Source organism: Diadema setosum, chromosome 14, assembly GCF_964275005.1.
Source record: "Diadema setosum chromosome 14, eeDiaSeto1, whole genome shotgun sequence".
Taxonomy (NCBI): domain Eukaryota; kingdom Metazoa; phylum Echinodermata; class Echinoidea; order Diadematoida; family Diadematidae; genus Diadema; species Diadema setosum.
The window spans coordinates 27,440,268-27,456,519 of NC_092698.1; the positions used below are offsets into that span (position 1 = coordinate 27,440,268).

General features: G+C 38.6%; 1 protein-coding gene across 1 annotated transcript in view; it reads left to right on the forward strand.

Annotated features, from left to right (window-relative positions):
- LOC140238034 (uncharacterized) overlaps positions 1-16,252 on the forward strand; it is a 62,489-nt gene that overhangs the window by 33,140 nt on the left and 13,097 nt on the right. Inside the window, exons 3-4 of the mRNA XM_072317960.1 lie at positions 4,322-4,413; positions 10,384-10,545. Of these exons, the coding sequence (XP_072174061.1) occupies positions 4,322-4,413; positions 10,384-10,545 (254 nt within the window). The remainder of the gene's footprint in view (positions 1-4,321; positions 4,414-10,383; positions 10,546-16,252) is intronic.

The window sequence follows — 16,252 nt, forward strand, 5'->3', positions numbered from 1 at the left end:
AATGCATCATTTTCATTATGAAAAAAGGCAACATGCATTTATCAATGCAGACTCTGCCCCAGATAGCCAAAAAAGAACAAAAAAAAAAAAAAACCAGTTTATTGCTGTAAAGTGTAGAAAGAAAGTAGAATATACACAAATATGTGAATGAATTGAACAGCCAAAAAGAAAGTTCTGACACTTTTAACATTACTGTGTGGTCTTACATGTCCTCTCATGGAACCATTAAAAAAAAAAAAATGATAATAATAATTTGTTCAACAAATTTTGGCCATTTCAAAAGACATCGTAATATATTGTGAAATTCTACTCTTTTATCATATTTTCCCGAAGTGTTAGTGTGCATTACTGCAAGATAATTTTGTTTTTACCCACCATCCAAGAGGAAGTGAGGCAAATTCACTACATGTGATCAAAGAATTTGAATGTGTTAACTGTATGTGTACAACATCCTTGAGGTGTCGGACTAAAATTAAATGGCATGGCGATATGATCAAGAATGGTAATTGGATTTGCATGTGGGATGTCTGAATAGATGGTATCCTACATTTTACATTGTCTTAGCGCTTGTCTGGCTTAGCTGAAATTTTCACTGATGTGTTGCCAATTTGCCACTGCCTTCATTGAAACAGTTCTCTCCCTGTTGTGATTTCTGTTAAATGTATGGGTATAGTCTTTATAGCATGTTACGTACAATGTACTTAGCGTTTTGGGATAACCAGACATTCAAGTAGTAGGATGGTAGTGTCTAGTTTTCCTCTAGTAACCTGTTATATACAGGTTGTCAATATGAATCATTTCTTTGCTCTGCATGGCATGACATATGGTGAAGGAAGTATTCTCTTTGAACAGATTATGCCCTCTCATTAATAATAGTGCCATCAATCAAGGAAAGATTGCAATATCCTTTCCATAGATTTCTGACAAGATTTATGTGTTGGCTGTGTGTATATATTCTGGCCTGAAATGGCAGGTCGATCGCATCTCCTAGCCATTGTACCAACGCCCCATTAACCCGGAATGCAAGCAGACAAGACATATCATATCGCTGCCATTTATATTTTGACTCAACTGTGCTTTGAAAAACAATATCCTTTGCAATTCAAAATGCCTGCATTTCACCATGGCCATGATTGATCATATTATGGCTGGAAGTGGCAGACACCACATGTTGTTGTAGATGATATATAGGCAGGGGAGTTATTTGGTATTCTGATCCTTTTATCATACAGGCTGTGTAGGTCTACCTTTTTTACATGAATGTAAGCTAGGCAGTAGGAACTTGTGCAGTTAAATGTGCAAACATACCTATATTCTTGTCACCTCTGATCTTCTGCATTGCTACACAATATATAGATTTTTTTTCTTTAAAGTACTGTAGAGATAAATGACATTTGTATATAATTAAACTGTAGGAGTCTACTCCTAAAGATTCTCGTAAATTTTGACTCTATACTATAATGAGATGGTTTTTAATGTGAAATGTAACTGTAGTGTTTATATTGTAGGTGTACACTGTAAATGAAGTGAGGCTACTGGTTTGGATCATTGGTGTGTAGTGTTATGGCCGAGACTCATGATCAAACACTAACACACAACCGTGAGAGCATGGGCTAGAATCAGAAAGGGAGGGATTTTTTTTTTTTTTTTTTTTTTTTTTTTTTTAATGAAGTGACTGAACTATAGGCGTGTCTTCATCAGCCCGAAGTTCAATCTAGCAGGACATGTTGCGGTCTTAGAAAATAGCCCGATAGAGCGAATGTGCGTCTTCATCAGCTCGAACAGCCTACTTCGGGAAATTAGTCCGAAAATTGACGCATGCGCACTTTGCATCATTACTCTGCCTAGCTCGCTGTTCGAAAGTGGATTTCCCCGCTCAAAATCTCCTACAACACCGTATGTACGATACTACAACCAGGGAGTTGAGCAGTACTGCAAATTCTTTCCACAAAGGGATATTGATAACGCTACTCTTCTGTCCAGTGACACATCTTATATGAAATGAACGAATTGCAATGTTTAAACAAATCCAAAATACACACAATCTGCAAGAATCTTTAGCTAAGGTAGAGTGGACCAGAAGAAGAAGTTTACAAAAAACAGCTAGCATGCACGGAATCACCTCCCTGGTTTTAAAGATGTCAACAACAGTAGGCCTAGTACACACATGTGATCCTTGAATACGCCGTGAGTGTATGCTCTATACACAAATCACTAGCTTGTACACGCGCTTTCCATAGCCAGCTGGCTAACCAGAAGCGTGGAGGGATTGAGAAAATTTCGGGCTAATGGAGATGCACCCAAAATAGCGCGCTATTTCACGAATTAGTGCTCTAGTTCACGAACTAGACCAAGATTTTTTGGGGAATTTTCGCGATCAAATAGCGCGCTATTTGCGTCTTCACTACACAGATAGCGCGCTATTTTGACATCGGACTAGTTTGGTAACCGCAAGATAGCGCGCTATTTTGAAACTTCGGGCTGATGAAGACATGCCTATAGTGTATTAAGGCTACATGTAAAAACAACTAGTCAAATGAAATTAGACAGATAAACAGACAAAATGCAGCAACTGCTTGTCTGCTACTGAATTATTCAATGCCACAAACTACAGGCCCCTAGGGATAAATGTCCTTTCATATGGCTTTGATTTATCACAAATCTCGGCTTTTTTGAAAATAATTTGATAGGGGTAGTGAGAGTTTTTAACCAATTAAACCAGAGTATTTACATTGTAATAGGCGAACGTTTTGTATGGCTTCGTTCTATAAGAAATTGTTTATTCAAATTGTACCCAAGTAAGTACTAGTGTCCCATCAAATGGTGCCCAAGTAGGTTCAGATTTTTTGTAAACATAACAACATTCAAATGCTGTGACATACCTTCTATTTGGTGTGTGTATATGTGTGTGTGTGGGGGGGGGGACATGGTTTAAGATAGAGTGAGAGAGAAAAAAATAAAGACTTATATAGATCGATTGGTAGGCAAAAGGGATGGTGAATTCATTTAATCTTTACAGAAAAATGGAGATAAGATATGTGTTTTCGTAACACATCTCATCAAGCAGTACAACAATGAGTCCTACCCTACTATAGATTTCACCCTATCCAAGATACCGTATGCTGACCCGTGAAAGTATGACTTTCTACAGGGAATATGTCCACTGATATCAGTGGCTAGCACATGTTGGTTTGAAGGTGAAATTGGTTTCTAATTGCCTTCATTAGTGGAGCAGTTGCCACAATTCTTGATGCATTAAGAAAGGGGAATAGAAGGGGGGGGGGGGGCAGACGCTCCATGGTCTTGTGCAGTGTACCATGTAGGGCGTACAGGGCTGTAATGTAAGGAGGTAGCAATAATATCTACATCTGGGGCTGTTTTGTTCTGTGTTCTGAGATCCGTTTGTTAGCTGGGAAAATTTGAGGCATTTCCCATTACAAGGATGGTATAGTTTTGGTTGAGATTAAGATTCGGGGTTTAACTTCTTGGGAGATAATTGGGAGCCACTCATGATATGTAATATTAAATAGCATGCAATTCTAAGAAGAAATAAAAGTTTATTTGATGAAAATGGGTTTTGAAATGACTGAGGTATCCAGAAACAAAGCCCTAATAAAGGGTGAGACCCACCTTTTATTAGGACCACTTTGTTTTCCTTTTTTTATATCTTAGCTATTTCAAAACCAATTTTTATCAAATAATATTTTAATTACTCTTATAATTGCATGCTATTTAATATTTCATATAAGTGGTTTCCTATTTCCTTGCAAGAAGTTAATACATGAATCCCCTATACCAAACTATACCATCCCTTTAAAGGGTCATATTATACATGTGAACATAATTATGTGTATAATGAAGCTCACTTGCATGCATCCTGTATTAATCAGTTTGCACCGCTCATCTGTATATATGTGTGTATGTGTGTGTGTGTGTGCGCGCGTGTGTTATGTCTAAATAAAGCAGTGTATAATGCACTTGGCAGTGTGCATATATTTCATTATGTAATACAAATGTACATCTATTATATATTCCTATGTTTCTGTAACATAATTGTGTATATTTTTTTTTTCCTACCTGGACGGTCTGAAAAGAGGGTTTGTATGAATGCTTGTTCTTGTGACTGCCCATTTGTTTTTAATGTACAATGTAACTATGTTTAGTTGCAGTATGCTCAATTTGTGAGCGATAGGCAGTTTATTACTGGCATATTGTCAATTGAAAGAACATTGAAAATAAGTGCTTCACCCCCTTCTTTCAGTAATATCATGTTACTTCCACACCTAATATGATTTCATGTTTTGATCTTGACATCATTTAGCCAGTGGAATCTGCCGGGCAGCCCTGGGCAAAGCCAACCTACTGACCAGCAAGAAGTTTAAGCAGTTCCGAGGGCTATGTGAACAAAACATCGTAAGTAAATTCATGCTTGTTGGGGTAGGGAACCTTGCAATTGTTTACCCCTCCCTGTTTATTAGACATAACATTTAAAGAATGTATTCATACCTGCCCATGTAACTGATGATAATAAGGGAAGAACAAGACACTGTTTGCTCTGTTGTGTATTAGCACAGCAGCATTTTTTTTCTACTCAAATTATATTTAGTTGTGGGCCTGTTCTGCTGCTATGGCATTTCATGTCACTCAAATTAACAGTATGAGTGCATAATATTGTTATGAGGAAGGAGCAAAGAGGTTTGATTTTGGTAAGACCATTTGCTAGGATTAATGCTCACACTTACATCAAATGTATTAGCTATTTAGTAGTAGAAAGTGGTTTGAAATAACAGATAGGGAGAATTCTAAGCCACATGTTACATTTTTGTGCAGTGAGAAGTAGCACGTCTCTTCACTTCAGTGTCCAAATCGTGTAGTTAGCAGGATGCATTAATCATAGTGTACACACGTGAGTGCCAACAGTATCCATTATGACATCATCATGACATTGTGTGATTATATTCAGCATTTTAAGCTGTGCCAGAGGAGCATATGTGTTATTCATGATGCAAGGGAAAAAAAAAAAGACATTCATGGTCCTTGTATGCTTCACCCATGTAATAAAATGCCAACAATCTGTTTGGCATTGCTGTAGGTACTGTATGTGTAGTATATAAATGTAAAATACCAAGTTTTGAAACACATCGAAAACATTAAAAATGCAAGTGAAGTTTGAGATCTCCTTCATTGTGTATCAATACATTTCAAAGCATGAAATTAACTTCCAAGAATAAGAAGCATATGCAAGTCTGCTTTATAGAGGTATTATCTTTTTGGTACAATCTTTTAAGAAATATATTTCATGCAGCTGCTCTATTGCTCTCCCCAAACTCTGATGTAGTCCAGAATGTCAGCATAGTCAGTCTTCCTTGTATGGACATGTATATGGAAAGTGTTCTGTAAGTGTACGCAAGTTAAAATGGGCAGTGGGACTTGTGTGTTTTCATTCGGCACTTCCGCATTGAAGACGACCGCTTCCGGTCCCGAGTATTTGTTTGTGGTTGGACCAGACACATAAAGACTTTATCCGTCTCCAGGAAGTTGTTGCTAGGGGAGGAAACATCAGCAACTTGTGATGAGGGTAGTATTAGATAGTGAATGTATATTGATAACTTAAACCAACATACTATGTTGACATAAAGAAGTCTGACACGGTGCATTTGAATCATGGTATTATGACATCAAATTATTGTAGGCAGTGTCTATTAATGAAATGACAGAAACAGTTGCATTCGCACTGTACATTACTTAAAATTCAGCAAAGCGTATGAACATTAATACACTGTGGGGCTTGTCCTTGAGCTATGTAGCTTTTGCAATCACACCGAAAGGAGCTCACACACAGTTTAAAACTCTCATCTATTATATTTTCTCTTGAATAGATTAGTCCCATGTACTCAGGGATCTCGCCAGCGTATATCACCCTTGTCGGTGCCGACAAGCGTGCGGTTTGAAGAAACAATTGCCGACAAGGGTAAAACTTGCCGACAAGGGTAACACCACGCGTGAACTTGCCGACAAGGGTAACACCACGCGTGAACTGCTTGCTTGACGAGCTAAGGTCGGACCAATTTCTCGCCTTTTTCAGTCTTTATTATCTGGCTAGAAAAAAACTAGATGTTGAAAGGAGCAGCAGTTTACAAGCGCTAAAAGTTATCACGCACCGATCACAACAACTCGGCTCAACCAGGGAGGTGAGTCTCACCTCCCTGGCTCAACATAGCGACGTACTAGCTGCACATACACGTACACACCACGACACACACTTGCTCACAACATGCGCTCTGATTCGGGATCCACACACACAATAGTCATGCACCACCCAGCCGGCCACACAGCGGCCTGCTATGTGTGTACGACGGTATTGTGAGAGGGAGAGAGAGGACGGAAACTAAGATGGTCGGAGGCCGAAGGAGGCTGAGGAAGGCTGACACGTGCTCGCTTGTTGTCACGCTTGTTGTCGGGTTACGCAAAAACAAACGATGTGAAATGCATGCCCCCCTCCGCCAAAGGTTGTATTTTTTTTTTTTTTTTTTTTGCTGCTTTAGTTTGTTTGTTCGTTTGTCTGCCTGTCTGTCTCTCTATTCGCAAAATAAGTCACAATTTGGGAACAGATTAGGATGAAAAACAGTTGGTTGGTAAAATGGCGCAAGGAACAGATGATTAAATTTTGATAGTGAGCAGGATTTATAATACCACCGGAATTCACCGCCAGGATCCAGGATTTTTAGACTTTGTTTCGTATATTTGAAAGGATTCGTGTCAATTCTTTAGGAAGCTGGCCGTCAGCAATGACGCAAAATTAGACGCGTTCAAAGCATTGCCGCAGAGAGAAAATGAACTCCATCTTTCGTTTAAAAAAGAAAAAAGAACGTGCGATGGAGTAAACAAGTGCAAATTGTTATGTTAGTTTTGGTAGTTTCCGCGGGTTATTTTTATTTATTTTTAATTCAAAAAGCCATGCGTTCCATTTGAGCCTTGTCACTTTCCATGGATTTGTAAACGTCATTCGTGAATATTCCATTTTCCTTCTCCGGGCCGAAATTTATGGTAATTCTGTCATGATGGTCTTTCAAGTTCAACGTACGTAATGCTCCACGTGCTTCTGGCTTGGTGGGTTACGGGGCCTTCATGGGCAGAAAATAAATGGATAATCATTCATCAAGTTCCCAGTTGGTTTACATGCTATGTACACGCTGTTTACGACCACTGGAGCAAGGTGGCAGTACACGCGGCATTCCTTTATCCGACACCTGGCTTTCATGGAAATTTCGTGGAAATTTCCACAAGCCATGATATCAAGTTTCCCCACTGCTTGTGGTCGTGTTTTTTTTTAATTCTTCATTACGAACATCAATTTGTTTAACTTGAAAAGTGTAGATAATTTGCTACGAGCACGTGTTTCTTTCTTTTTTTTTCTTCTTTTTTTTTCATTGCAACGTCGGTAACATTTTGTTTTGTTTCATCGTCCGTGCATGGCAGGGGTTCGTGGGAGGAGAACGATAGGAATGACTGGGGAGAAAATAAACTGGAAGAAGGAAGCATCTTTTGAGCAAGCTGTCTTTTTTTTTTTCTCTACACCAGCATCAGTTAATATCACCACCAAGGTTCTTTTTTTTTTTCGTTACTCCGACAGATTAACGATAAAATAATGCTAGATTCTTTATTCTGAAATTTCGGAATAAAACGACTGCCCAAAAACAGTTGCAGTTTTCTTACTCTGGGGGGTTCGTTACTCCGACAGATTAATGATAAAATAATGCTAGATTCTTTATTCTGAAGGTTCGTTAACCCAAAAATGATTAAGAAAAAATGTCCGTTCATTTCACAACGAAATCAGTTTTGCTATTTCGAACGTTCTGCCAGTGAAATTTCGGAATAAAACGACGGCACAAAACAGCGTGTTTTCGTACTCTAAGGGTCTGTTACTCCAACAGAAATAGTGATGATAAAATAATAAATTGTAGATTCTTTATTCTGAAGGTTTGTTAACCGAAAATTAAAGAAAGAAAAATGTCCGTAAATTTCAAAACGAAATCAGTGTGTCATTTCGAACGTTGCCTTGAAATTTCGGAATAAAACGACTGCCCAAAAACAGTTGCAGTTTTCTTACTCTGGGGATTCGTTACTCCGACAGATTAATGATAAAATAATGCTTGATTCTTTATTCTGAAGGTTCGTTAATCCAAAAATGATTAAGAAAAAATGTCCGTTCATTTCACAACGAAATCAGTTTTGTTATTTCGAACGGTTCTGCCTGTGAAATTTCGGAATAAAACGACGGCCCAAAAACGGTTACAGTTTTCTTTTATACTCTGAAGGTTCGTTACTCCAAAGAATAATGATGATAAAATGCTTTAGATTCTTAGTTCTGAACGATCGTTAATCGGAAAACGATAAAGAAGATATGTTCGTTTATTTCCAAACGAAATCAGTTATGTTATTTCGAACGTTCTGCCAGTATAATTTCGGAATAAAACGACGGCCCCAAAACGGTTACAGTTTTCGTACTCTGAGGGTTCGTTACTCCGAAAGAATAATGGTAAAATAACACTCCACATTCTTAATTCTGAATGATCATTAATCGAAAAATGATAAAGGAGAAATATTCGTTTATATCCAAACGAAATCAGTTTTGTTATTTCGAACGTTCTGCCAGTATAATTTCGGAATACAACAACGGCCCCCAAACGGTGTTTTCTTACTCTGAAGGTTTGTTATTCCGAAACAATAACGATGATAGATGCGATTCCTTTCTGAAGGTTCGTTGATCGGAAAATAATAGAGAAAAAAAATGTTTGTTCATCTTCGAACGAAATCAGTTTTGTTTATTTTGAACATTCATCTATAGTACCGACCTTTGGTGTTGTTGTTGTTTCCGATTACAGACCTTCGAAGTAATCAGTAATGAATCGTTTCATTTTTATGATTAAACAAACCTTCGGAATAATGACCATCATTACATGTATGATTTGTATGATGTCTCTTTGATGTCACGGCCAAACTACCGCAGTATACCCAGAAAGGAAAGTGCAACAATGTCCCGAAAGTTCTCAATCGCTTCTCGCGCATCTGCATGCAGTATATAGGCCTACCATGTGGTCGAGCAGACGGCGAGAAAGCAAAAACACTACGGGTATAGTTAGTACACGGCGCGTGTCGTTGCGATGACACAGAGACGGCTAATCATTGCAACAGTGAAACAGGAAAGGCCTAAAAGAAATCGGAACCTTCACCATCGGCACCTACTTCTCTTTCATATATCATTTAGGAACTGCCGCCAACAAAAGGTATGGAGTTTCTGCATTGTTTCTGTGAGAATATGCCCCTCACAACGTTCATTACATCTCCGTGAAAATGTCGCATTTAGTGGCATTTTAGCGGCGATTTATCTGTGTTGTATTGAGCATTAGCGAAGGCTTCCGCGCTTTGCGAGGGAGGGGGAACCCCCCTTCCGTACCCACCCCCAGAACAACGCGTATTACTGCCGACAAGCGTGAAGAAATTCCTGGCGAGAACCCTGGTACTATATATGTAACTTGCATTGTTATGGGGTGTTTAAACATACCTGTATAAAGCGCTTAGATGTTCATGAATCTGGCTGAGATATTTTTTTGAGATAACTAGCACAAACCTTTGATGTTTCAATGGCTGTGGGTTTGTTTGTTTGTTTGTTTGCTTGTTTTTTTGTGTGTGTTTCTTGTATGCCCTTCACATTCTGTATTGGATCGTGCAGATTATGTATGGGTAAAGCTTTCTCCCAGCTATGTTGCTGTGCATGAATAGAGAATACACAGCAAGAATGAGAGATGTCAGGCAAAAATGAGATGCTGCTCATGTGAATACACAGTGCATTGTAGTTTGTGCATTCTCACTATTCAGCAAATAAAGAGGTCTCTCAGATTAAAATGCCCGCATCCCCTGAAATCTTTTTCTTTTTTTATAAGATGGTTAATGATATAGGCTGCTGCCACTGACGGGGGCAGATATTTCCCTGATGAATGAATTCTAAACCTGATTATAATCTTAGCAGGAACTAAAGAGTATAAAAACAAGATATATGTTGATAATTTTGTTGCTGTCGCTGAGGAAGGAATGGCTTTACTGAGAGGAGATGGTATTGTATTAGAGGTGGAAGATTAATGTCATTCCACATGAATAATCAACAAATTACAAGCACGATAAGTGTCGCTCAAAATGTTATCGTTAGCACCATAGGAGGCTGTGACATAAAATGCTATATCGGCCACAAAGAATTATATCTTGTTGAGTGCCATTTCATTCATATTTGTATATCATATAGACTGCATGCAGTCCATAGAATGTCTCTAGCAATGTGCTGTAGATGAACTGATGATTTTTTTTCCCCTTTCTTCCACCGATTAGACGCCATCGGCGGGGGCGGGCAAGAGCACCCTGGCCTCGGACCTGGCGGGATTCTGGGACATGGTGATGATCCAGGTGGACGACATCAACTCCAAGTTTGCCGACATCCAGACCATGAGGGAGAACAACTGGAAGGTGTCGGCCCCTCCTCCCGTTACCAAGGTGAGTGGGGGTGTGTGGATGAAGGATGCGATCTGTGATGAGATTACAAGAGTGGAAGGAGTTGAGGGAGGAATCTCCCTGACGTTAGTCCACTCACCTTTGCCCTTTGTGTGCTTTTGAGTGTCGGTTGGCACAATAATCCCATAACATTGTACACACTGTCCAAAATCTCTGGCAGAGAAAGGGTTAAAGGTATTACTCGAGAAAAAGATATTTTTAAGTTTCATACCTTTTCACAATGCAGTGATATTGCTTGGTATAGCTAAAGTAGGTAAGACAAAGCTGTCAATGCCTCACAACTCTGTGATTGGTATGCGCTTCAAATTCTGATGAAAAATTAGGTTATTGGTTGATGATCAAACAACTTCAACCTCTTTTTCCTGAAAGCAAATGTCACCATTGCTACTAGGAGGTTGGTATTAGAATCATATGATTGTACTGACAAAGTGTTCGATTCAGGAGAGTCTTGTGTAAGATGAGCGTAGCAAGCTGTCAATAATGGATCGTGTGAATGAGGCACCATGAGGTAGTCCAGGAAAGGATGTCTGAAAAGTAAGTAGGTCGTAAATACGGTCATAAAAAACTATTCTATGTCTAAAACAGTCTTTTTCCCAGACATTGCTCTGAAGATGTGTAGGATATTTTTTTTTTCACTGCAGTATGTTACAAGCAGTAGAATTTGTCAAAGTAATCCTAAAAACATCTGTTACAAGACTGGACATTTCCAGCCAAAGCATGTAGTCATGCGTTTTTGGGTTGGATGTGCATAATCTGCCGATAATTGTTGATGACTGTCAGTGCGATGCAGTAGTGGTTGGTATTGGACATGAACCATGAAATACCTGAGCTGTGAGTTGTGATATGCTGGCCATCATGCTTCAGAACTTTACAGTAATCTTGCATAGGGACTTACTTCGACTTCTATTCGTTCATTTATACCAGTTCATGCAGATATTGTTAGCTGATATTCATTCAGTTGAAAAGTATTCTATGGCTCTCCTTTTTGGGAGATAAAAATCAACAACTTGACTGCACAGAAGTGCAGTTGGTAAATCAAGGATAGTGTGTGAGAACAAAGAATAGGAATGTGTACATGTTTATATTTTTCACATCGCTGGATGTATATCTGTTGTTGATGGAGGATAGTGATTTATTTTGGTAAGGTCTTCGACAGCCATCCATACAGACAGTGGCTGACTAAGTCTCCTTTGTGACGTGGAAGCCGGCCCTGACGTAACCTCTCTGCTTCAATGGTCCTGAATTAGAACCAGTGCTGATTCTAATAGTTTATTTTACAAAGGAATGTCCCTACTTTGTGAAATCAGTTTGATGGTGTCAAGACAAGCTGCATTCTTCCTGAATTCTTTCAAATGGGGCAGGCATATCCTTCTAACTTTGGAACAAAACAGTGGGCTAGAGTACTTTCTGGCTTTCCTGACAAGGGGTTGTTGTTGATTTTTCCTGTTTCACATTTTGGATTGGGTTCCTTGATCGGAAATGGGTCCAAGTCACATCACTCTGTGTCTACCAGAGTGATATCCACATAATTATGATGTAACCTAAGAGCTCTGAGCAACAAATCCCAAAATGACATTTTACATCTGACAGCTTTGGCAATCATGAAGAGAATGTTACTAGAACTCTATGTGATATTTCTGAACATGTTTGTAGTTATGCCATGCAATATTTTTCCTGCACTGCAATATTGCCCCCACGGTATCCTATACTTTTATATTTCTCTCTCTGTATGTCACACACATCAGGTATGGAACCTCTGCTCTTTTGTGTTGCTGTTGCATCCCTTTTTATAGTGATATCCAATGATACTCTCATTACATCTCTAATCCATACTCATTCCATGGGATGTTCCAATTCAGATGTTCAGTCAGATACTACGGAAAGAGCAGCGAAAGCATGAAATCTCGTGCGTGACAGTACCATGCCCCAGTAGCAGCCCAGTTTAAATGGCATTTTTTGGCCTTGAATCCCCTTTCACCTCATCAAGGAGGAATGTACATCGTCTCATGGCCAAAGATACATTGCACTTCCATTCCTGGTCTGGTGATACTGGTGCATTCACCCAGCCACACAGGGGGTCATACCCTGGCCAGCATAATGCATCTAATCAGTGATTTGCACATGTTGAAGTCATGCTCTGCTGAAAATGAATGTACTGTGTTTTTTTTTCTTTGTTCTTTTTGTATATCTGGAGCCAAAATGTAAATAAGAAATCTTCTGTTACAGGATATTGTAGTAGGAAAGACTGTATCAGAATAAGCACACCCCCCCCCCCCCACAGTGATGCTGTTCTCGCATTCTGAAATCAATCCTTGCATGACTTATAGTACAGTGAACTCTGAGGACTAAGTGTAGGCCTAGTGATACATTTTCTATGAAGATACAAAATTAACATATATCTGTTCTTTTTGATGCTAGGAACACAGGAGGTAATCAAATTACTATTGCTCAACTTGTAAATTGACGCAAAACAAATTAATGGCAGGTAATCAGTGCTGTTTCAATATGACATTTTAATGATGATTTGTTTATTTTTTTTTTCTTAGCTGTCATTTTGTTTTGTTTCTGTTTAGTTTTGTTTTGTTTTGTTTTATTTTGTTTTGTTTGTTTGTTTGTTTGTTTGGTTTTTTTTTTTTTGGGGGGGGGGGGGGAGGGGGCTGGATGGGAGGCAGAGATATAAACCAGCATAGTAGGGATAGCATTCATATGGCATTTTTGGCTGAAGGGTAGTACACCATTTAAGGCTTACCGGTATGCCATGAATATCAGAGAACTTACCTACTGCAAGGGAGACTGCAGATTATTGACTTCATGTACAAGTTTTGTATTTTGTTCACGAGATACAGAGCTGTGCATTTTTGGAATGAAATTTCCCCTTCTTGCACAAGACAGTCAAATATTTATTGTCCACACTCTCTGAGGGGACTGTCACATATTATTATTATTATTTTTTTAATTTACTATCATATATTGCCCTGTTAAAACTTGAACTCCAATTCCCCAGGCATTAACAACCAATTGCAAGAGTTAACCAAGTTTCAGTCTTGTTCTTGAGGTAGGCCTATAACATAGTTATGTGGTCAGCGTTGTAATTGATGCAAAACTTGTTCAGTATGTTTCAGTAGATTCAGTGCCTCATCCGTGTACTTTGATACTTTGATAAGATGTTCCGTACCTCCAACTGGGTTTTGGCGAGAGATTTGTCAAATCCTGTCCGTTTTTCCATCGCCAGAAGAAAAAAAAAAAAAAAATGTCTGTACCCCAAAATAACCCACAGAAGGAAATCGCATACCCATCAATAAGCTGGGGGAACAGGAAGCCTCAATTTTTTCAGCAGTATTTTCTTTGATAAGAATCTGAGTTCAGATTTCTGGGTGCTCGTGTTCAGTAGCAATGCAAGCACGAAACCTGGTATCCGGGCAAAAACAAAACCAGAAAGAAATAAAAAAGATAGATGGATTAGACATGAGTTAATGTTGCCTCCGCTGCTTATAGTGTAAGGTGTGGTCGTTGAAGGCTGATGCATGCACATGTGTGTAAGGGCAATAAAATCTGAACTCGTCTGATGTGCATGACGAATGACCTTCTTCTCCTGAACTAATGATATATGCCTTCTGGTTTTCAATCTAAGTTGCTGGGTTTTATTTCTTTTATACTTTTTGGGGGTATTTTTTTTTTCTTACAGTAAGATTGTGTTTCATTTCAATATCAAATCTTCATGACAAAGTCAAGCAGTGCTCTCATTTCAGAAAGGTTTGGCCATATTAAACTCTAATATTCTTATACCCTCATATTTTTTGAATTGTCTTGGAAATAAGGAGTAAAGAACAGCACAAAGTGGTTAGGTTGTAATATGATATTTCAGAAATGAGTGCTTTTAATTTCATGATGCTCTTTGCCTGGAAAGCACTTGAAGACAACTCTCTCAATTTCATTTTTTTTTTTTTTTTAATCAGTGTTGAGATTATTGAGTTCTTTCTATTGTATGTTTTTGTTGTTAAAGTGCCAATGACGCTCTTGTGCGTACCAGGATTAAACTGTTGATTTTTGCAATCAATTTTTTTTTTTTTTTTTCCCAATAAAGTTTCTGTTCCATCATCCATACATTGCAAAAAGTGCATTCAGTTGAGGTCAGGTCCCTCGTGTGCAGTGTAGGCGTGTACTTGTCTTGAGACACAAAGCTGACACAGTCTGGTGCTTTAAACGTATTACAGACATGATTACATTATCTGTTGTCGAGCAAAAAGAACTGTAGTCTTCATGTATGTAGACGTGTCTGAAATGCCAGACCACAGAGCTTCTATTAGTCCTAGGCTGTGTTGGCGAGTTTGCTCCTAGATTACTGGTATGCAATTTCCCACAAGTAAGGGTGTGTTTATCAAAAAAAAAAAAAAAAAATTGTGAGGCAGAATCACGATTCTAAATGCGTTTTAGGAATTTTCAGGCGATAATAAATGCAACCATGTTTTCAAACTGTTTAGAAATGCCGATTTGAAACGCCATTCAAAGGGCGATTTGAAATGTGTTTGAGACTTTGATCGCTTTTCTACGAGTAGATAAACGCAGTGACGTTTTCAGACGTGTTCATTTCTCCAAGCTGCTCAGGTCAACTTCCAGTATACATATGCTGTCCATTACAAAAACAAAAACAAAACAAAAAAAAAACAGCGTCCATTACAAAAAGGGGCATGCTTTAGTTGACCTCTGCCTCCAGGGTTGAATGGCACAAAACTGCTCCGCAGTGACAACATTCAAATCGCAATTATAATATGACGCGGCAACCCAAGCAAGTTCGTAAATGCCATTCGAAACACATTTTGAAACGTGATTCTCTCTACTCGAGTTAGATAAATGCAACCTTTAAGATTAGTTGCATCTCAAATTTTGTCAACAGCTTTTTTAGTTTGTTAAAGATGAAATCAGGATTAACACCTAATAACAGGGGTTGGTTCAAATGATCATCCATCTTTTATTTTTTCCTTTCTTTTCTTTCTTCAAGATTGCCCATCCCATGTCATCGTAGAAATGAGGTCTTAGATAATTTACCCTTTTAGCTTGGGACAAACCTCAGGTAGTGCATTAACATGTGTTGCTCGATTCCAACCAGCGTTATACGTGTATGGAGGTCCTGCATCAGCAAACACCATTCAAGGTAAATTACCTACCATGCCTACATCCTGGTCATGTGATTCATCAGTCTCGGGGCCTACCCAATCTCGTTATTAACCCAGACAAGATTTAGGTTTCATCACTATCGGCAGAACACAGACAGGCTGTCATGGGCGTTTGGGATGGGATTACCGTAGAGAGAGGACGTGGTACGTGTGTGTACAGATGCTTTGGTGGAATTTACATTTTGTTTGTGCTTTATCGTAGAAGATTAAATTTCATAATTTTTTTTATTAAAGCTGGAAATGCACTACACTGTTATGTAGGCCTACTTGTAATGTGGTTAGGAATGTTTTCTTAGTGTGCATTGCCACATGTTTTGAACATTTTGTGGCCTGAAATCAGGGAGTGAATCTTTACATTTCTATTCTGTTATAAGACTAAGTTAATTAATTCAATAACTTATGATATATTACACAAGGTGATTTTTTCCCCTTTTTTTTTGGAGTAAAAATTAGATTCCACGAAGGAGAACGTGCTAGGTGTGTATGGTAATTTCTCATTTCGTAGGGCTTATCAA